This window comes from Hyperolius riggenbachi, chromosome 6 (assembly GCF_040937935.1).
Source record: "Hyperolius riggenbachi isolate aHypRig1 chromosome 6, aHypRig1.pri, whole genome shotgun sequence".
NCBI classification, from domain to species: Eukaryota; Metazoa; Chordata; class Amphibia; order Anura; family Hyperoliidae; genus Hyperolius; species Hyperolius riggenbachi.
This window is the reverse complement of record NC_090651.1, coordinates 219909011-219932728: the sequence shown is the minus strand read 5'-3', so window position 1 is coordinate 219932728 and position 23718 is coordinate 219909011. Positions and strand designations below refer to the sequence as shown.

The 23718-nt window shown below is 42.6% G+C and overlaps 1 protein-coding gene across 9 annotated transcripts in view; it reads right to left on the bottom strand.

Moving 5' to 3' along the window:
* Window positions 1-23718, bottom strand: part of PLEKHG5 (pleckstrin homology and RhoGEF domain containing G5) — a 533554-nt gene that overhangs the window by 77642 nt on the left and 432194 nt on the right. For 8 of the 9 annotated variants that reach the window (XM_068240431.1, XM_068240434.1, XM_068240433.1 and 5 more), the window contains 2 exons: window positions 19665-19828; window positions 19152-19217 (listed from right to left, as the gene is read on the bottom strand). In XM_068240431.1, the coding sequence (XP_068096532.1) occupies window positions 19152-19217; window positions 19665-19828 (230 nt within the window). The remainder of the gene's footprint in view (window positions 1-19151; window positions 19218-19664; window positions 19829-23718) is intronic. The other variant, XM_068240432.1, reaches the window with a different exon arrangement.

Below are 23718 nucleotides of genomic sequence, written 5' to 3'. Positions count from 1 at the left end.
CATGTCACCCAGCAGGAGCGGGATCTGATAGCTCAGGCAGCATTAGGGGGCCGAGGCTGTACAGACACGTCGCTAGCCAGCCTGCAGACGTTTTCTGTTGCATTGCAGTGGGCGAAGGGCCAATGGAGTGGTGGGTTATTAACCTCATGTAGGAGCCGGGTGAAAGGAGAGAACTATGCTCTTGGCCAGCTGATCGCTGGATAAGGTGTTGTGGGGCATCAAGAAGCCACAGTCGCTGTACACACACTACATTCTCGGCAGATGTGTGTATAAAGTGTATGCTAGGGTAAATCCTTATGCACTATCTGTGTCATCTTTACTCACCGTTGATCGTTAGGACAACAATTTTGGGAATGTTCACTGTGCAGGGGTTTTCTAAAGAGGAGGGAAAATAAGCAGTGGAGACACGTGAAGTATTAGCTCAGAAAAAAAGGGCAATTTACTTGTTCATCGTCAATGATTTAGCGATCCTCAATGGTAGACCATTAAATGAGTATGAGGCTTCTATATACATTCTCGATTCTCAGCTGAGACAGGCAAAACAATTTAGGGTGTATACAAGGTTAAAGACTAGCATATTACAGACCTTACAGTAAAGGTCGCCCTACACTATGTAGATATAGAGATGTCACAACCATAGATTTTTCCATTTGTGAATGGCGAACGTGAACTTCCACAAATGTTCGCTAACATGCGAACCTGGCAAACCGCCATAGACTTCAATGGGAAGGCGAATTTTAAAACCTACAAAGACTGTTTCTGGTCAAAAAGTAATGGAAAAGTTGTTTCAAGGGGTCTAGCAACTGAACTGTGGCATGCCAGAGGGGGATCAATGCCAAAAGTCCCGCCAAAAATTGCAGAGTTGACACAAAGTCGGGTTTTAATCCCTAAAGGGCAGAAACATTATGCTCAGCTCTGCATGTCAGTGGGCTGTGGAGTGTCACACCCAGAAAAATGCAATAGTACTATCAGTATACAGTGAAATAATAATGTACTGGAGTGGTTCTGTGCATGCAACTTAATGAGGCAACAACAATAGCAGTGCTGTGCACACAGCTCTGGGTGTCAGTGAGCTGTGGAGTGTCACCCACACAAAAACACAGGAGACCGATGTGCTAGCCCTCAAAAAGGCTGTTTGGGGTGCTTTCACAGCAAGTGAGGAACAAGAACACAGGCCTAGCTAATGCTTTCCCCCTATCTGCAGCAAGTCTGACCCTGCTCTCCCTAACAGTCAGCAGACAGCCTTTTTGATGGGGCGTCCAGGAGGGGGTGCTAGCTGAACAGCGGACGTTCACCGGATACTGTCCACTGGCGAACTGTTCGGGCCATCTCTATGTAGATATACCATCCAGATTTTGATCTTTTACCTGTTCTACCAATCTGCTCCATTCAAGATAAGATTGCAGCACAAATCTTGTCAGATAATCTATTGCACCACAACAGCTGTACTGTCTGCAGTGGCGGCACTACACTGGGGCATGCTGGGACAATGGCTTCCTCTTGTTCCCATGTGCGTGCCCCCCTCCCTTCCCCGCTTAGTAACATACAATTAACTGTTTCAAGTCTCCAGCAGCATACACTGAACAGGATAGGATCTGTAAAGAACTCTCCATGTCAGCCAGTCTATGTAGGTGCTAAGAAAACCAAGGGCCTCATCTATTTGCCATAAATACCTTACAAACCTTGCAAGATCCTGTGTAATTAATTTCTATAATTGCTGAACTAGTTAGCCTTAATTTTATCACCTGAGTTAGGGAAAAAATATCTAAAGCTTGCCATACAAACAATCATTGATTTTGATCACCCAAACGGGTCCCACCAGCCAGCCATCGTGCCCCCCCAAAAAACAATTTTGAAGCTAGAGCCTCCACTGACTGCCTGATGCAGTAAAAAGCTATGTAAAGCATTGATTACACACTGCTAAAAACCACCTCCACCAAGCATGCCCCAACACTACTTTTAAAGTCATTTTAATTAGCTAACGAAGTAGCTAATACACCAATAAATCATGCCATAGCAATAGGGAATGCAGACTGTACCGGAGCCCCTGACCCTGAGGGGCTCACAAGGAACCCTCCCCCAGTCGTTGCGTTAGCTTTTTATCAGAGCTATAGTGATCATGGTCACCTCTGTATGTATCATGTAGCATAGACACTCTCATTCCAGATTACCCTAGCCTTCTGGCACATTGTTTTCAACTGACCTAAGAAAGAGGGATAGACCTGTGAAACACGTTGTCCTTTTTATAGGCAATACATTTATACTGTCCAAAGAAGTAACTGGCTCTTGTCTTCAAGCAAGCAAGAAAGGGTACCCCAATGAATCCACTGGGGACCTCACTTCATAACATTTGTAGAGGACCAATAAAACTGATACAAGTGTGCAGCTCTTGTCTCCTTGAGTGCTGCCAATAAAAACACAAAACATCTAAAAAGGATGAGAAGAAAACACTTCTTGTGTTTAAAGGTAAAGGAAGAGTTCTCTCCCCCAAAAGAGAGTAGCTTGCCTTAGATCAGCCTTTCTCAAACTTTTTATGCTGGGGGAACCACTTCAAATAATTTTCGGATTGGTCATTATAAATGGGTGAGGTTAAACACTCTATTATTGCAATTGTAAATAGTCCCCATTCCATGTTTCTCCTTTACAGGACACCCATTCCATGCCCTCCATTATTGCACACCCCATTATAGTGGCCCAGTGTTAGGTTTTTCTCCTCTTCATCTGCTGTACACACCCTTAGTTTTGGCATCCCACATGCCACATTTTATTTATTTTTCACCAATGTAATGTGTCATAACACTCTTGTGGCAATTGCACCAGTGATGAACAAGCAGGGCAGCTAGAATTCAGGATGTGCAGAAAAAGTGTGAAGAAGAGGTTGAGAAGCTAGTGGCATAATTTTAAAACTTTCTTAACTTGCCGCTGAGGCAGCTCACCTCGAAGGGGAAAAATGCCAGGGAACCCCTGCAAAGTCCTCAAGGAACCCTGGCGGAAAGACTGCTTTAGACAGTTACTGACAGCATCAATACTGACTGATCAGCATAATTAGTCAAGTAAAGTTGTTGCCATCTCACTGGAGATCCACACAGACCTTCATCCAGGATTCACTATAACAGGCATTTTCCTATCTCAATTACTGCCACCGGTGAAGATATAGAGGTTCACAAACACTCTACAGGTGGCCAAAGTAATTGCAGAATTGTTTTATTACAAGTTCTAACAACGCATGCCAAATGCCAGTGTGAAATCTGCACTGAGGCCCATGGCCCCATAGCTACTCCACTGCCAATACAAACAAGTGCCCCCACTGGGTAGCTACATGGGATTAAAAAACAAATAAAAGTAAAATAGATGCTCCTCATATTTCAAAAGCACACAGTTCAGCCTCTTGTGCACAGGTGTGAAACTCAAGGCCCACAGGCCGAACGCTGTCCTCCTGAGCTTCCAGTGTCCATCATTGTAAGCAGCAAAAGAAAGACCGCACACTGCCTTCCCATCCAGAGGAGCAAACCAGTGACAGTGGTTCAGACTGAAATACTGTCAGTTTGAGCTGGGGTGCAGCAATAACCCACGAGACACCCCCAACCAAATTAGCACTGGCCGCCTCCTTGGCTCCAAGCCCCCCTGGTAACTGGTAAAACACAGACATGTACATACGCAACTCCCCACCTCCCTCCACCCCTAACACCACAACCCACATAGCAGAGTAGTGGAGCAATGTAATATTTACCTGCTCCAGCAATGCATCGTGTCTTCTGTTCTTCCTGTCAGTCAAATGCCCTGTGCTTCAATATCTCCAGCTTCTGATCACGTTACATACCCCAAGAGCCAGAAGTATGCAGCATAGTGTGTGTGGCTATTAGGAATACCAGAGGAGACCCAAAGCAGCACTGGAGCAGGTAAATATGAAACTGCTCCACTGCCCTACTCTGCAGAAAGGGAAAGAGCGGGGCCCCCACAGTGGCTAATGTTATGCCACTTAGTAAGACTAGTAAATGTTGAAGCTGAATAAACAATTTGGCCCGCAACTTAGACTAGGTTTCAGATTTTGGCCCCTTGCGTGATTGAGTTTGACACCCCTTCTCTAGTGTGAGGCCTTATGCTGATCAGGTCTTCTGATCTCAGTCATTTCACTGGCTGCCTGGTTGTTCCTAGTGTGTGATCAGAGAGTACTGAAGCCAGTAGATCAGCATTACACCTAGGCAAGTAGATCTTTTCAAATAGTGGTCAAGAACCTGTAACAATGCAGGTTGTCTTTTTGATTTCTAAAAATGCTACATGTGCCTTGCAGAACTTGTGAATAACCTGACAAAACAAAGTACAGAATTTCATTGCCTCGCGCAACAAATAAACTGGAGTTATATTTCAAACACGGTAATAGACATTGGAGTTAATTAGTATAGATCTAACAAGGAAACTGAACAAATTATTCACTCAGATTAATTATTCCTTTTATTAACAAGGATATTGTTTTTAACTAGCAACAGAGTAAACTACAGGCAATTATAGGTGGTGGTCCACAGATTGTGTCTGGAGACCCATAGATACCTTTAGGCTGCTTTCAGTGGGACGTTACAGGCGCACGTTAGAGCAGCCTGTAACGCAGCCCAACTCACAGTAATGAAAAATCAATGGGCTGTTCACAGTGCCCACGTTGTGTTACAGTGTAACACTGCACGTTCAATGAAAGTGCAGCACGCTGTGCGTTATACGCGGTTTTCGCCGCATTACACTGTTTGCACATGCTCAGTAATGTTTGTTTTTTTGTTTTTTTCAGTGCAGGAGAGGAGGAGGGGAGAATCCGCTATTGTGCCTAGCCACATGGCTAATATTCACTGCACTGTGCTGACGTAACGTGTTTTCTTCCTGGAGCAGCCGCTTAGTGTGACGATTGGCTGGCGGGACCACGTGATGCGGAGTGTTCTGATCAGGTGGTCTCCACAGTCTTTTGACACATGTGCCGTTTTCGTTCTATCAGTATCGAACAAAAACGGTGCACCAAGAGATGCATAACGCGTCTCTATGTAGCGCCCAACTTTAGCACCACCATGCGTTGCGTTAGGGGAACGTTATGCAACCTTAACGTCCCCTGCAACGCAACGTCCCTGTGTGTAAGAGTCCTTAAAGTGACACTATTGTGGATCCTTACATATGAATCCACTGTTATATTCTGAAACAACACAGATGCTGTTTCATACCCTGACATTTTCTACTTATTATGGCATATGATCAAAATCCTGGGCTCAGGGTAAGACAATGCATCTGTTCTGTTACTAAACAGCACTATATCAGAAAATAACATTAGCTTCTTATGTATGGATCCACTATATTACAGGATCACTTGATAGACTGTAAAATCTCTTTTTTTCTCCAGAAAAAAATATGCCATTAGAAAAGCCCACTTTTAAATATTAAAACACTATTTACACTCCTGGTGATCTTTTTGTTTCCTTTTCTTACCGGTACCGGTGTTTCCAAACCTAAAATTCATCTCCCAGGCCTTCCAAAATGGTAGATTAAATGGTCCCCCCTCAAAAACTGTACTTACATTACAGAAAGGTCATTAAGGTAGGGTTTTAATAGGGCTTGGGCGACGAACACACCAGCAGCCACTAAACTCAGCAGTCTAATTGGCTCCTGAACCCTTGATCACTTTGACCCAATCACAGTAATTACAGTTGGAAAATAGAGGGGGAAAAAGGCTTTGGGGGGCCAGAGTCATACTCTAATTCACCTTTCAGCAATCTTCATGTTCTAAAATGACCTAAATGAGGGTCGAGCAGAGCTGCGGCAAGGGCACAGAATGGCTGCAAGGAGCTGGAGGAAGCCCCAGGTAAGTGACTTTTTCATTTTTAATGTTCCTTTAAGCCTCAGATGTCAAATCCTGGAGTAATGTAGTTGTATGTAATACCATATTAGGCACATTATGGTAAAAGCTAACTAAAGTTCTGCACTTGTCTATCAGTTTTTGCATAAGTGAAATGTCCCAGAATGCTTTGCAAACCAATGTTACACATCCCTGTTTTAAAATAATGGCTTTTTCATGACCCTTCACTAGAAAAACAGCACCACTTCTTAGAAGAACAGTCAGATGAAACTATGTAAGCAGCCATACAAATGTTTAATTAGGTGTTGGGTTGATGCGCTGTGAAACCTGCAAACCTGTGAACTGTGTAAATACCATGGATGATTCCTGTATAGAAGCCTTCAGCTTCCAGTAAAAAAGTCACCAAATCCCCCAGAATGTTGATTACCAGGAAGCAGAGAAGAAGTTGAAGCCTACGCTATCTCTGAGACGGGTAGATGTATTTGTGCTGTACTAAAACTACAGATGAAATGGGGCAGTTCTGTTGCTGTAGGAATGTCAGGTATCTCTCTCATGCTACAGCCCATCTCTCCAGATTAGTCTGGTAGCCTTTTAGTAACAATTTTAGCAGATTCAGTCTGCCAGTGATCTGGCTCTAACAAGCTGATCAATAACCTTCCATCGAGTGTTAGACAGCTTTGCAATTGTGGCACAGAAGTAAATATTATCAACCAGATGGGAGACTCACGTCCACATTGCTTTGAATAAGTTCCATCAGTACAAAGCCAGTGGGTGCAGCAGTTCAATCAATGTTTGAGTAAATAGGTAAGGCTGGGATCACACTGGAGTCCATGGAAAATGGACACAAGTTTCCGTGGACATCAGCCAACTGCCAGCAGCTGAGTGTCAGCAATAGGAATCACACATGGTGTGCGAAACAAACAACAAAGCCGGTATTGTTTCCCACAAGCACATTGTAAAACTTCACCGCAAAACATTGCTACTCTGCAACTCTTTTCCAATCAGAAGACAACCATTTGCTAGAAGGACCGTAATCAACACAGTGGATGGACACCTTGAAGGGCTGACATGCTGGGTCTACAGCACAAAGGCAAAGGGCAATAGGGGTTTTAAAGGAGTCAAAGTACATACCTTTCTTTAACTTGGTTTTAGTTAATGTGTTTTCAATAGCATTGAGTATTTAGGATTAATCAGATCCACTGTATTCAGCTTTGCCAATGCCTAGACATTCTGAACTAGTCTAAACATGTTAAAGTAATACAGTATATACTGTTGTATAAATTGGCAACCCTTTCAATATAAAATATAAAAGAGTGCATGCCATTATCTACATGATGTTGCTGTTCAATTTCTCAGAAATAAGGCAGAAGTTCACAAATCAGGAAACATTTTAGGCACCCCAGCATTTCTGCCTTTACTGCAACCCCCCTTTTGGATGCCAGGAATGTCCTGTTTTCTGTTCACAATTGTTCCTGCTCACAACTTCCTGTCAGGGACAGACTGCTGCTATTCATATGACTTGCCCTGCAGCTGATGGCATAGCAGCAGTCAGCTGCTGACTGAATGGCAACTTAGTCTCTGATGTGATTACTGTGGCTTTCTCTTCAATTTGAGTGGAGGACTTTAGTAAGTGATTTCTCTCAATACTAGTTATAGTGTAAATAGCTGATCTGGTGAGGATTGGAGATACACGTTCACATCAATTAGAACAAGCATGCTTATGTTTGCATGAACAGGCATTTCCACTGCTGCCGATACCAATTTCTCTTCTTCTTTCCTTGTGAACCTGATGCTTCTACCTCAGAGGCTTAGCAGCGGTAATTCGTTCAGCAGATAATTAACTCACTAGCAGGTAACAGAAACTGGCTCTCAGAGTGAGAAATGTGTATTCCAGCCCCATTAGCAGCTCATTAAAGGTCTTCGCCACAACCTTAATGAGTGGGAAAAGTAAATTGGCGTTCTTATAAAAGGAAAAACTAAAAGCAATTTAGCATAGTCCAACGAGTGAAAAATCATTTATACAACTCGAGGAAAAAAATGGTGTATAGACAGCAGGAAGCAGCTTTTATCAAAGACCAGTGGCATAGCTAAGGAGCTGTGGGCCCCGATGCAAGTTTTACATTGGGCCCCCCTAAGCACTCTATTCATAACAATTGATACTGTGCACTAAAACCTGTCAATGGCAACTACAGTGTCTGAGGTGCAAGAAGGGGATGGGGAACAGCTTGTTAATGATTACCACTATTCAAAGCATCTATAGAAGTGATTATTATGAGCACAAGCAAGCACCAATAGAGAGATAATACTGCAGTTGAGGGAGGGCCCCTCAGGGCCCCTACTGCAGTTGAGGGAGGGCCCCTCAGGGCCCCTATGGCCCAAGGGCCCTGATGTGATTGCAACCTCTGCACCCCCTATTGCTACGCCCCTATCAAAAGGCCAACTTTCACCCAAAAAAAATTAACATTTAAAATGCAGCCGCACTCAGACCCGACATGAGGTAGTATTCTGCAGCCGGGTAACCGCACCACATGTCAAATGCAACCAGACGTGGGATTACAAAAACTGCCATTCATCTGTGTGTTACTGCAGCCAGAATGCACTCATTGGTGTGATCGGAGGCAGAATTAACCCTATTCTGTCTACTGAGTCTATGGCCCTTATTCAAAACACATCTCCTAAGTTTTCTCCTAGGAGCTATTTCATCTTCTGTTTAAATTAACTTTTCAGCATACTGCAATTGAAAAAGTACTAAAAGGTAGGTGAAACAGTGCTGTCATTATTATTCTGAATCCTCCCTCGACAAGCCTGACAAGCACTGATTTATTTACCTTGCCTGGTTCCAGCGGGGGCGCTGTTGCGGCTCTCCACACGGAGATAGGCGAAATTAGCCGATCTCCGTCGGGTCTGCTTTACTGCGCAGGCGACTTTTGCCTGCGCAGTAGAACGGCCCGACAGCGATCGGCTATTTCCGCCTATCTCCAAGGCGGAGAGCCGATACTGCTCCTGCGCTGGAGCCGGGAAGGTAAATATTTACATCCCCGCTGTTCGGGGAGCTTTATTGCCGCCACCGTGGGACGGGGGAAGCCTCAATAGGATTCGGAGGCTTCCCCCACCCGAGGTAAGTAACCCCCAGGGGACGTTTTTGTCGTTACAGGGTTTTTTTAAAATGCATTTAATTGATTAGGTGTAAAAATATCAACTAGAGGAAAATGTAGGAGAAATAGTGAATTGAATAAGGGCCATAAGAGAGTAGCCTTTAAGAGCAGGTTTTGAGGGTAAGGCTAGGTCCACACTAGACCCGGTTGCAGGACGGACACTGCAGTCCGGATCAGGGGAAGTACCCACCGTACTGCAAACTGATAAAAGTGCATAAGTTTTGCATCAGTTTACGTTCAGGTTTTTCCCTGACAGAAAACGTCTCCATCATTAGGAAGGAGTGGGAGGATTTTTTGGGGCCAATCATAAAGCTCAGGCTATCCGTTTTAACATCCGTTTTTTGCCTGTGGAGCTGGAGATGCGTTTTCTCATTACTTTCACTACCCCTGCGTGTATCTGTGGTCCTGATCCGTTGCGTGAAAATGCAGCAGATCCGGACCTTCCGTTCAGGTTTTGAAAACGGAACCCCGCAAACACAGACGGATCCGTTTTTTACTTGGGTGAGGCTGGCTGCTATTTTCAACATTAGTATCCGGGACTCCGTTTTTCATCAGGTTTGAAAAACGCAGCCACGGATACGTTTCCGGACCTAGTGTGGACTGGCTCTAAGGAGGGGCCTTCAAAATTGGCCTGAGCACAGTGCCCTCTCCATACACCCTGGACAGAGTGTGATCACAGACATTGTGTGCTGATGAATATATGGCTTTTAAAATAAACAGCAGGGGGGCGTAGTGGTTAGCGCTCTTGCCTTGCAGCGCTGGATCGCCTGTTCGAATACCAAACAGGTCAACATCTGCAAGGAGTTTGTATGTTCTCCCCGTGTCTGCGTGGGTTTACTCTGGGCACTCTGGTTTCCTCCCACATCCCCAAAACATACAGATAAGTTAATTGGCTTCCCCCTAAATTGGCCCTAGCCTACAGTACACCACATGATACATACATAGACAGAGGACTGTGGTAGGGATTAGATTGTGAGCTCCTCTGAGGGACAGTTAGTGACTAGACTATATACTCTGTACAGCGCTGCAGAAAATGTTGGCGCTATATAAGTACTAAATAATAATAATAAACCTTGTGAAAATGCTAGTCCAGGGGCATATCTGGGGAATATAGCACCCATGGCAATCAATGAAATTGCGCCTCACACCCCACCACTACTAATAGGCTCCTATAGCATTGTCGCTCCCACAGAAGGACATAGGAAGGAGAACGCAGGACGGACAGGTGGGTGTTGAGTGCGCTCCACTGCCACTAATACTCTGCAGGGGCCCTGGGAGAGAAGTGTAACTGGGGGGAGACCTGGGGAGCCCGTCATCGGCTCAGGGGGAGCAGCGGTACTATAGATTTCTTGCTAATAAGTTCAGCTTGCATTCAGATTTAATGCAAATTCTATACTGCTTGGAACTGGACCAACTCACCAGAAAGTCCATTTGCATCCCACACTGTATATCATTTACATGAAATCTGCATGCAGGCCAGAATTATTAGCCCCTCCTGTCATGTAAGTATGACTGATTAGCAGAGATTGGCTGGCGACTGCACAATACTTGTGGCCTCCACTTGTGTTTAGCTGGAATTCAGACTCCGCTTGTGAATGGATGGAATAATCTGCCTGATGCAAGAGTCCTTGAAGGACTAAGAAACAAACACATACTCATGCAGCTTATGCTAAGCAAACCTCTTAGAAGGTGGAGCCTGAGTTATTTTCAACATACTTGCTACAAACCAAATAAACAAAAGATAATGACAATCAACTGGGATTTTCAGGACTCTGGACAAGGTTTTGCTAACCAGAAGAGCTTCAGCTCAAGAATGCAAAGTGCATCAAAGTGGAATGTCAGCCATAAATGCAAATATACTTTTTATCTTTTTGTTTGTATATCACAATAGAGAAATTAAACCTTTAGCAGATACCCCCTCAAAAGGTTTCTAAACTCCTGTATTTTTATCAGAGTAAGGCCACGTTCACAGTGGTGTAATAGCTGCTTTGTAACGCAGCTTAGCTCATTGCAATGCATAACCTATGCATTGTTCAAGGCATGGTGTAGCGTTGTGGTAAAACTGGTTACAGTATGGTAATGCACTGAACATATGCAGTGCAGTGCGTTACTGGTAAACCCACGCATTAACAGTGGAAGTGATGCACACTTTTCATTGACTGTATGCTTCACTGTACCAGATGCAATGCGACAATAACACGCGGTACTACTTTTTCATTCCGTTGCGTTCCTGTTATACAGGGAGCGCAATGTCCAACCGTGGATGTGGCCTTAAGCTCAATTCCCACTTGTGATAGATCCGCAATGGAGTGTTAAAATGGATCCACTTGATCTTGCAATATGAATGTGAACAGGTAACCCTATTAAACCGCTGGGGCACCTTATTAGACATGGAACAGACCCATGGGAGTCCTTGAGCATAGATGCCATTGGAAACCATAAGGCAGGGATCACATTTAGCCATTCACATTTAATGGGATTTTCTGGTTATGGATGAAAACTTGCAGTCGTATGCTTTTTTCAGCACATAGGTTCATGTTTTAAATAGAAAAGTATTGTTTGGTAGCCATGGAAACACGCATATTTCATGAAAACACTTCTGCTTTGTCATTTTCAACTACAATTTTGCCTTCCTAAAACTGAAGGTATTTGCAAGCATTTAGCTTCAAATGACCAAGAAGTTACTCCAAAAATGCAAGTTATCAGAACAATGATTAATGGTCCATTGGATGAAACTGGAGAGTTATACTTAACCTGAAACTAAACTGCTCGTGCTATGCAAATTGGAGTGTTCAGAGGTAACACATGCAAGTTTGGGGAGAACATACAAACTTCATGCAGATAGTGCACTGGTTGGTACATGAACCTGCGACTATCGACCTGCAAAGCAAGACTTATGGTTGGGGGTGGGAAGACTCTGACGTCTGATTTTTACTTGGTGTTTGTAGGAGGGTGAACACAAGCAACATTTCTGGTAGTGTAATTTGAGAAATTTGTACCCTAAAAACTTTCCAGCCTAAGAACAGAAGACAAATCTGTTCACAGGGTTATGCTGAGAGATATAAATAGTTTTGCCATCAGAAGCTATAGACACATATAATTACTGAGGGTTCAAAAAGGTTAGTGAATAGTTAGCAGTGAAGAGGATGGTTAGCACAAGGCATTACAGCTGCTGCGTCATTAGGACTGGCTGATAATGCTCTGGTGAGACTTTGGTCGGAGCACTCACTGATGGGTTGTGGTGCCTGGTACAGTTACAGTTTCATTTCTCTGTTGCAGACAAGCAATAACTGGCCAACAGAGCACATCAACAATGATGACTAAGGCCTCTTTCACACCAAGACGTTGCATTTTAGGGGACGTTAAGGTCGCATAACGTGCCCCTAACGCAACGCATGGTGGTGTTGAAGTTGAATGTCAGATTGAGCCGTGTTATGAGGCTCTTGTTGCTATCCTGGGAAAACCGGATCTTTTCAATGATTCGGGTGATTTGATTCGGATCATTGAAAAGATCCGGATCTTTGAACCAAATCTTTGAATCATTTTACTAGGGAAGCAGGAAGCAGGGGTGCAACAGAGTGAGAGGTGCAGGAGAATGAAGGCACATTGAGGGTGCTAAATGGGAAGGGAGAGATGCAGCAGGAAGATTGTGCTTGTGCACAGAAGCTGCAGTTCCTGTTTCTTCCAGACATCCACTGTGAACCAAATCCTTCATTGTGATGATCCGGATGATTCGACTCACAAAAAAGATCAGGATCAAAGATCCGAATCATTCATGATCTGGACAACACTACAGTGCAGTGAATATTAATTAGACATGTGGCTAGGAACAATAACAAACAAACAAACACAGAACATTTATATCACGCTTTTCTCCTGGCGGACTTAAAGCGCCAGAGCTGCAGCCACTAGGACGCGCTCTATAGGCAGTAGCAATATTAGAGAGTCTTGCCCAAGGTCTCCTACTGAATAGGTGCTGGCTTACTGAATAGGCAGAGCCGAGATTCGAACCCAGGTCTCCTGTGTCAGAGGCAGAGCCCTTAACCATTACACAATGCAGCCACTAAAATAGCGGACTCTCCCCTTACTGAGCACGTTCAAACAGTCTAACGCAGCTAAACCCACATATTAATGAGAAATTCTGCACTGGGATGATATGGAGACTGCTATATGCATTTCCTTTTAAACAATACCATTTGCCTGGTAGTTCTGCCATCCTCTGCCTTTATTACTTTTAGCCATAGACCCTGAACAAGCATACAAATCATATGTTTCTGACAAAAATCTGGCAAGATTAGCTACAATGCTACATGATTGTTTCAGGTGTGTGATTCAGACACTACTGATGCCGGAATGAGTAGGTAGGGCACAGAAAAGGGGAGAGAGAGGAGGTGGGCACTACAGCTAGATCAGCATCTGGTGTGGAGGACCAACAGGGCCACAGCACGTGTCACTTGTGACACAGTCAGCGTGCTCTGACTGGAAGTAAACAAGAGTCAGATGGGTACAATAAAGAGTGCAGAGTCGGCACTGCTGTGAACTGTGCTTTAATCCACAGGTGGTAGTTCATCACATTGCGTGCAGTATAAAAAAATACACATACCGTGCGTTAAAGGCTGTGAGCTGTGAACTGATGGTGGGTACTGGGTGCAGGAATAGCCTCCCTGCACCCAGCACCCACCATCAGCTCACAGCCTCTAAAGCATGGTATGTGTATTTTTTTATACTGCACGCAATGTGATGAACTACCACCTGTGGTTAAAGCACAGTTCACAGCAGTGCCGACTCTGCACTCTTTATTGTACCCATCTGATGCCGGAATGATCAGCAGGACTGCCTGGCATATATCTCTCACTTTTAGAGCTGACACACTAATCCCTATCATAGTCATCGGGTAACGTCCTACCATATTATTATTACATATTTATATAGCACTGACATCTTCTGCAGCACATTACAGAGTACATAGTCAAGTCACTGACTGTCTACAGAGGAGCTCACACACTAATCCCTACCATAGTCATAGTGTAATGTCCTACCATATTATTATTACATATTTATGTACCACTGACATCTTCTACAGCACTTTACAGAGTACGTAGTCAAGTCACTGACTATCTACAGTACAGAGGAGCTCACACACTAATCCCTACCATAGTCATAGTGTAATGTCCTACCATATTATTATTGTGTATTTATGTAATACTGAAAATCTGCAGCATTTCACAAAGCCTTAGTCATGATGAGAGACAGCCACATGACATGAAGGGCAAGACAGTTGCATGGAGGGGAGTGACGCAGGGAGGTAGAGACATATTCTGGATGGGCAGGGTACAAAAACATACACACACCTGGAGTATAATTTTGGTCATCTGACGTCTAAATAACTAAATCCATTTCATGTTACTCAGTTTTTAATGAGAAGAAACGTCTGAATGCATGACCAACGCATGTCTGAATACTCTATCACTAACTAACACAGAAGTACCAAAGAGCAAGACTTGTTATACTCGGTTGGGAAACAGAAGGGAAAAGTACGTAATTCCTGTGCCAGTCAATCAGCCAATCACCCGGCACAGCTGCACAGTTATAAATATGCCATCTGACAGATCAGTAAGCAGAGTGTCCAAATATTACCTTTTCCCCAATACATTATTTACTGATGATCTGTGCTGGTAAAATATGTAAAGAATAATTATACTGCGCTGCCAAAATTCTCATGTGTTGCTGGGAAGAGTGTCCAGTTTATTAACCCCGGGTAATCCAACAGACAACAAACATTTGGCATCTCTGGATAATGAAGTGCTGGAGTGGCTGCTGGCCCTGCCCTGGCATGTTACTAGCATTTTGCTGCGCTGTTAAGAGATCCTATCTTGAGAAAAAATCAATTCCCTCAGTTCTGCTCTTTACTCTCAAAAGATGAATAGTACATACATACGGGGTTTGAGCTTACTGATATTTTTGGTGTATACAAAACAAAGCTAATCTACTGAGATCCTAACAGAAACGGTCATATGGGTGTGCAAAATGAGTGGTCACCACTAATCTCTACAGCTAGAATAATATTGGTAAACGCATTGTTCATTATAGCTGGCATCAAGAGGAAAGAATCAAGAAAGGGGGGCACAAAAGCAACACCCTCAGTAATCACATAACTACTTTTTCTACAGTTATAGAAATATATAGTTGTGATATTCACAACTATAAATTGACCCTAGCAGTGGAACTGCATACTAGGTTGATTTATCAAATAAAAGCTATCCACAGCCACTCTACTAGACAGAGGGCATCAGGGGGTCATTTTGGCTGAGCACAGTGTTCTCCTCTTTACCCCACCCACCGGAAGCAGCTCTGTGTGCCACACCATCATCCCCCTCCACAGAAGCAGAACACATCGCTAGGCAGTAGCCTAATCTATATGCTACGGCTCTACAAAGTATTGACTTTGGAAGTGAACAATCTAATGACGCTACTGCCCCACCCACCGCCATCCCCCCTCAAAATCCATTGTAATTGTAAGTTGCAACAAAACACGATAAACACCAAAGGTTGAATACTTTTGAAAAGAGAGTGTATATGTGAGAGAGTGAAAGGTACTTTTTGAAAATGGTATGACTGCATACAGTGTATAATCATGAGCACAGTTAATTCATTTGGCAAGGAAGTAGAATAAGAGAAAGACCCATTGGCATCTATCATTGCATAGCTGGCTCACAATTTAGAAGCAGAATGTCTCTACTAGGTTTTATGGTATGACTGCATAGTTGTCAGCTGTCCTTCCAGTGCGTCCATTTTTTTGAATAGTCCATCTTTTGGAAACAAATCTATGTACAGGTATACCGGTACATATTTTCTGTTAAAAATGTGTTTATGTAACCCTGAAGTTTATCCCCCAGTAATTTTGCAAAGATGCGGGTTCAATTGAAATGGGAAGCCGATATCGGCTGCAGTTTTTATTTTCAGAATGGAGCACACAATCCCTCCCTACAGCATAAAAATCAGCAGCTATGTTGTATATCCTTATATATCCTGTTCAGCTTGCCAAAAAAGGGCTGAGCTGTCACATTTTCAAATAATGCTGAAATGTGACATAAAGGGGAACAACATAACTACCCGCCTGAGTTCAAGGCCCAGAGACCTGATGGGATTCTTAGTCAGACGGCATTCTGAGAAGCTCTTTGAACTGACTGACTGTCAAGGCCATGAACGGGGCACTTCCTGTTCTTCTGGAGGGCCTCCAATGTGTTCCTATTGACACTAGAGGAAAGGAACTCTCACACAATGTGCGCAGGCCATACTGTTTATTCAAAGCTAGACAGCAGGAAATAAGGCAGTGCACAAAAGGGAAATGGCTGGCCAACAGATCAACTGAGGCTATAGCATTTTCTTTCCAGCAATGTCTTTTGATACAATCTTCAACTATTAAGGACACTACATAAAGGGCTTATACAATGTGATTAGCTTATTTGTGCAATGTGATTAGCTAAAATTATAAATCAAATTATTATTTTCCAGTTAGTAACACAAAATATTACAAATAAATGTTTCAGGATTCCTGCTTCCCCTTTACCTCTACCTGTGAGCAGTAGAGCGTTGCTTTACATTTGCAGGAGATAGTATTACAAGACCAAAGTCCCCAGACTTGGACTCTGATGCACAAGAGAGAGTTATCTCTCCTTAGATGTATCTCCTGACTAATGCTATCAAGAGAGAACATTTACATTTGCCTGTTTTCTCTTAAGGTGCGTACACACGCACTACCGCCGGCAACGAAGGGTCCGCCGGACCCTCCCGCTGGGCGAACGTTCAGCCAACAGCAGCACGTGTGTACGCGCTGTCGGCGGACTGATAAGGCTGTTTCTGAACAATCCGCTCAGAAGCTTTACCTTCTGTCGGGAGGGTCCAGCGGACCCGTCATTGCCGGCGGTAGTGCCGTGTGTACGCACCTTTAAATGGCCAGACAGATTGGCTATTTGAAGACAAACAGACAAAAGTGAACACTTCCCTCTTATATTGCAGTAATCCTTTAACCTTTTTTGTATAAAATGTTTTATACTCCCTGCAAAACAAAGCAATAAAAATAAGGCAAAACATGTAATATTAAAGTAAATCAAGAAGAAATTTTATGAATACATTTTTGCTTGTTAAACTGTATGCTGAAAAGATATTTTACAGAAAAGGTGAGAAGATGATAATCTTTTCTTCTGAGTTTTCTCTAGAGGGAGGTTTTCTCACCTTGACCCATATGCAATTCACCTTGTCACCTGAGTTTTCTCCTAGGTGATATTTTCACACCTTGGAAGTAAAATGCTTTTTAAACCCCCAGCAAGCGATGAGAAAATGCTCAAAATTATTTTTATTAGCACATTTTTATCTGATAGTCTAAAATATTTATCTAAAAGAAGTTGAAAAATGAGCTCCTAGTAGAAAACTCAGGTGAAAAAGTGAATTGCATCTGGGCCCTTATGTACAAAATAACTTTTTAGAACCTAGCAAATGCGAAATTTGTAAAAAGCAAAAATAAATATTGGTGGAAGTCAAATATAGACCAGAGATGTGAAGTGTGCACAGGTGTCCCTAACCTCGGCCGACAGCTTGATGACAATCAGGCATGCTGGAAAACAATGGGGTGTTTGCACTAAATTGCGTTACGCAGAATAACATGCGTATAGTCTTACCGCACAATCAGTAAAGCAGAATGCAATACATTACATGCAATACAATACGCTCTACTCATAGTGGCCACGTAATTCTGCTTACTTAGTGCATACACCCCAATGCCTGATCAATATTATTATGTTCTGCTGCAGGCAGCTCGCTCCAGCTTGTTCTACCCCTACTTCAGCATAGAGCAGAACACGCTCATAAGCAGAGAGCCAACCAGTGTGTTTGTGCAGGCAAAGCCCATTTTATAAAAAAATCAAAAACAATTGTTTTGGACACCATTATTGCAAGTTTTATTTTCTCTGGGCTGTGGTCACATGATTATGCCTGCTGGCAGATGCTGCTGAGAGAGCGCATCCCTATCTAGATTAGATTTCTCTGGCAGCATGCATCAGAGTCAGCAGCTTTCTGAAGGTAAAGCTTGTTAGCTTAAAAGCTAACATTACTCTGCAATGGTGTATATTCTATGATATGATGACTATAGTGGTTTTGCTTGATGTTCACACAGGCTTTTCCATACATCCTAACCTCCGCTGCTTCCCCCCAATTACATTCTTTACCTTCCTGCTCAAGGTTCCTACGCACCATGCCCATAGGTTTAAGAGAGTAGGCGGTATGCCTAAGATATAATTATATACTAAAGAAAACAATCTGCAATGCCAGTCCTGCATTAGATGGCTTCTAAAAATACACTGAAACCAAGTCAAGGACTCCTTTCAATTCTTCACACCACATGAATGCTTATGGTAAATCATATAGTAAATGCACGAGACAAAGCAGAAGGTTAGTGAGAAAAATAGATTATTGAAGCTTTGTGAGAATGTAACATTTTTGACTAATTACATTACCCTTAAGAAATATAGAAGTAAATGTTATAAAATCAAAATGTTTTTAGTATTTCTCTTTAAAACAATATTAAACATAAAGACTGCCATACACTATTCAACCACAAAAAGATTATTTTTTCAATCTAAACATTGATCGGTGCCTGGATTGAGACTCAGTCTATGTCCATCATCAATTGTATGGATACCATACAATGGTTCAACTGCATGTCGATCTCACAATCAATTTGATTACTCAGTCAAAATTACTGTGGAATTGAATTTGCACTGCTAAAGCAAAATTATATGATGAACCTTAGATTAGACATCAGACCATGCAAAATGGGACCCGTTTGCATCATTTCTCTTGAACAGAACTGAGCAACGCAGGTTCAATAGTGCAGTCAATTCTAGTTCACCCACCTAATCAACTCAATAACGAGCAAGTGGCGAGTGACTAAACATATTCATACCTTCTTAAAATCAATTTTAGTGTGTTTTACGGATTGAATTTGCCACCAAAATACATGATTTGTACATCAACAACTCTTTGATTAAGACAGCTTGATTGCTCAATCATTGCATGAAACAAACTTGACTAATGTATGGCCACCTTAACCTATTAGTAATGAAACTGACAATGCACATTAACTGCATGTACAACAATGTAACTGGAGGTACCTTTCTTATAGTCAAAAGCATTTCCTGTGTGCCCACGGAGCCCTCAGAGCTCTGTTGCGCCCTCTCCTGTTGGCCAATGGCAAAACATCAGTAATCAGTAGCCACGCTCTCATTGCTCTGTAGACAGCACAAAAGCAGGGCAGAGCTACAGCTCAAAGAAACGAAGGGCTCTTTCCAAACATACGTATAAATTAATCATTGTTTAACCCCAAACAACTACTACTTACCAGGCAGAAGATTTTGGGTTAAGTAATAAGTATTCTTAGGCTGACTTGCATTATATTTTAACCACATTTATTACAAAAACAATTCCCTGTAGTTGAAAATTGGAGAGTCTAAGTAGCTCCCTTCCTGCCCCCTTCTCCAGAGCCCAGAGAACCCAGCAAGGCATGAGAGACCAGTACCCCCCTGCGGGCACAGGTTTCTATCTCGCCAGGGACTCTCTAGTAATACCCAGCGCCTGCCTCAGCCTGCTCTGCAAGCTCTCAGCTGCATTCTTTTGCTGAAACTCACCAGGATGTCAGAGCTCTCCCTCCTGAATGGCGGCTGCTCAGTCCTCTCATTTGGAGGATTGAAAATGTAGGTTGACGTTGCTCCGGTGTTTCTCATTATGGGTAAACTTAGTGACCTGAAATCCTTCACAGCCTGCTCCACCTTCAGCTCATCCCCTGGTTTAGCTGCCAAAAAAGAAATAATAATTAGTTTACAATGTGTACAAAACAACAGAATGCCATTTCATTGATGCCATCAGAGGGTTTCAGGCCAGAAACAGCAGAAATACATGAACATGTGCAGCTCTAGTATAATTGCCAATAATATTTGCCATCAAGCTAAATACCTGTCTGGTGGAGGTTGTCCCTCACTGACTCATGGATGCCACTGTGGCTATGTAGGCAGCACTCGTGCCTTGTGAGTTCAAGAGTCAAAACCCAGCCAGGACTCTATCTTCACAAAGTCTGTATCATCTCTATGTGGATTTCTTCTGGGTGCACCAATTCTCTCCCACATCCCAAACACCATACTTGAAAGATGTGCATTAGTAGAGTGTGAGCATCAATGAGGGGCAGCAACTGACCTGAATTGTTGAATGTGAAGTGCTGAGGAAAAAAAATGCTGCATAAATAAATCAGCATTGCTGTAAAGTGTTCTGAAACCGGCATGCAGCTTGAAAGTAAGACACTGCCAGTATTCACGAGACTGGGATTTACATTTAAGTGGAACTCTAGTCTTTCTAATGTGGAGGCTGACATTTTCATTTCCTTGTAAACAATGCACATTGCCTGGCTGTCTTGCCACTCCTCTGCCTCTAATACTTTTAGACTTAGAGCCTGAACAAGCATGCAGATCCGAAAAATCTGACAAGATTAGCTGCATGCTTGATTCTGGTGTGTGATTCAGACACTACTGCAGCCAAAGAGCTCAGCAGGACAGCCAGGCAGCAGGTATGTATAAAAGGAAATAAAAATGGCAGCTGCCATATGTCTCTCAGGTTGGGTTCCTTTTAGATGGATTTATATCTTGGAGTGCGGTGCTTTGCTCCCCTGGAATCGCACAGCAATGCCGGAAAAAAAAAAATTCATATGACCCTGCAGCAGAGTGCTTCGACAGTGTCTTATGCATAGCCCCTCCGCGCGTTTGCACGCCCTACGCCACTCCTCGCCAGTGATGTACTCCCTGCTGGCCAGGAAGTACATCACTGGGATTCCTGGCTACCCAGTAGTATGTCTGATTGGTTGAGCTGTAAAACTGGTCCACTTTTATTTCATACAACATTTGAAAATAGGACACCTCAGAAAAGATGCTGCATATTGTACGTTTTTTTCCAGCATGCAGAAATCACATTAAATGTGAACGAGCCCAACTACCGATAAAACAAAACAAAACAAACAAAAAAAGTGAATGAGCCCACTGGTTTAACATAGGCCATCAGATTCAACGTGAATACACATACAGGATAAATTACATGCGATTCCTGCAAGTGTGAACCATCCCTTATTTGCACCTATTTTTCCAAATCTTTTAAACACTGTACAAGATTGGCTCTCGTTTTGTCCTTGTTTTATTTTCAAGGTTAAGCTAACTTCTTTATCTCATTCATTTTTCAAACTCCAGCTTCTCTGCCCCTCTTTGTTTCACATCATAAAAAGTGTAATGTGTTCATCTAACACCCTCTACTGGTCTATGCAAGGCAGGCAACGGTAACAATAGTTCAAAGAAAATCTGCCACAAGCCAAAGCATTTTTCTTCATTTTAATACATTAGTTATATATTTTTTTATTTAATTTCAGTCTTTAGTAATTTAATGTTTTTTTTTAAGAGAACAGTTGAACCTGAGGCACTTAGCACAGATGTGATGGAGTCAACCTTCATTTGAAGTGCAAAAACAAAAGTATATATGATTACATTAAACCTGTAGTACACCTGACTTACACCAATAAAAATGTAGTGTATATTTCAGTATCCAATGCCCACATATTTGTAGATGATCACTTTGTCCATGTCAGTTATGGAAAAAGAGTAACCCATTAGTCCCTACCTATTCTCTGTGGTAGCCCCAAAGGCTCATCGTGTGACTCAGAGCTACAACAGTCAGCAAGTTTCCCTCACAGTATCTGCTGTCAAGTTTGCTTTTATACAAATGTAGATCAGTAGCAATGAAAAACATGCTAAAATGTTCTGTTAAATAACAATGTTATTTCTGTGAAGGAACACAATCCCGTCATGCTCTTGTTATTTTGCTTCATTGATGGGGCGTCTTGGATGCACAAGAGACCCTAGATGAAGTGAACAGCTTGCTCATCCTTCTCTGCCATATGTGTGTACTGAGAAATGGATTGGAAACAGATATACTGCTGGCTGGCGGAGACCCAGTTATGTCACAGGCACCTGTTTATTAGTTGCGCAATATCCCATCTGTAATCCCCATCTTATACATGGGAAACTGAGTCAGGGCTGGTAATGGGCTTATTCAAATCACCAATGCAGAGATTAATAACAAGGGTAACAGTGCAACCCTACTGGGAAATATTCTCTATCACTAACTACAGTAAGGAAATCACATTGCATGCCAACCCTTTTTTTTAGAGAACAAATGTATGTATGCCGTGTTTATTCAGCACCAACATGGTGTACTGCTTTGAGGAGAGCTATACACAGAGACATATGATTGTTAGAGAGAGCAGAAAATAATAATACATCAGAAGGGAACCTCATATCTATGCAGAATGGAAAGGTACATTTGATTTTGTGAGAAAGTTGGTTGGGTATCCAACCAGGAAAATTTGACCTTATCACATCTCCAGAAAACGAATTATAACTTGGCATAAATTGATCCTTTAACAGGCTGCTCCAGACATTCCTTAAGACTAAAGTCCTATACGCTACATGAAAGGCCAAGGCCACCCATAATAACCATCTTTGCTAAAAACCCAACATGTGTACAGCATCCCTGACCCCCATCGCCTGCTTTGCCAGTGATCCACCCGGTGGATGGATTCGGCAGAGGACATTGTTCTTTCCCGCTGTGTGCAGTCACTCTAACACCACACTGTCCGCCCTCTATCCCTCCCCCTCCACATAGTAATCATGTGTCTGTACAATGTCACTCTAGAGACCAAGTTGCGATCCCTGCTGGGTGACATGCCTTGTATGTGTGTACAAGGCTTAACTATTCAAACAATCAAATTGAAATCTCTCAGAATAAGCTAGTTCCTTAAAGACTTATCCTCCCAGATATTAAATTGTTTGTACAGGGGAATATGGGGCTAAGCCAATTCTCACACAATTGTCATATTTGATACAGTCATTTCAGCAAAACTGCATGCCAAAATGATTAGTAGTTGTATGATCTATTGTAATAACATAGTACAAATTTAAACTTTCTGGTAAAAGGTGATATTGATACTGCTCATTCCAATTCCTAAGTCTTGCTATCAGTTAGGGCCTGAGCCCACTAACGCAGTTGTGTCCACTTTTCAACATCTGTAACATTGATGTGTTTCTGAAAAGCGGACACAACTGCATTAGTGAGCTCAGGCCCTCAATGATGGTTTGAATGAATGGGATATTCCTGCACACTAGAATTCAATCTAATCTGAACTCTCTACCACCACCCAACCACCATCACGCACAAAGACCTGACCTACATTTTACAACAAACTTTTTGAAGACAATAGGAAATCCTGAGTCCTACACAGCCAGGCTTCAAAGAACCGCAGCCATGAAGTCACATCGCCAGCAGTAACAATAGGTGGGGGTGGGGGTGTTATATTTTCAGCCAAGGAAAACAAATACTTCTGTCCTCACATTGAAAACAACAATGTCGTCTGTAAACCTCCAAATCTATCCCCAACTTCCTCTTTCCTGTAAAACATCCCACTTATATTGCCATGAAACCCACGGTTTAGTTTTTCTGTAACTTTGAGGTTCAAATATTTAAATACCTTTTCTCTTTGTGGACCTCACAACTACTTAATGGATTACCCAAGCAAAAAGATGTGTTAACAAAATACTGCTAAGCTAAAATGAGGAAAGAAATAACAGAAGAAAACAAATAAAAGAATAAAAG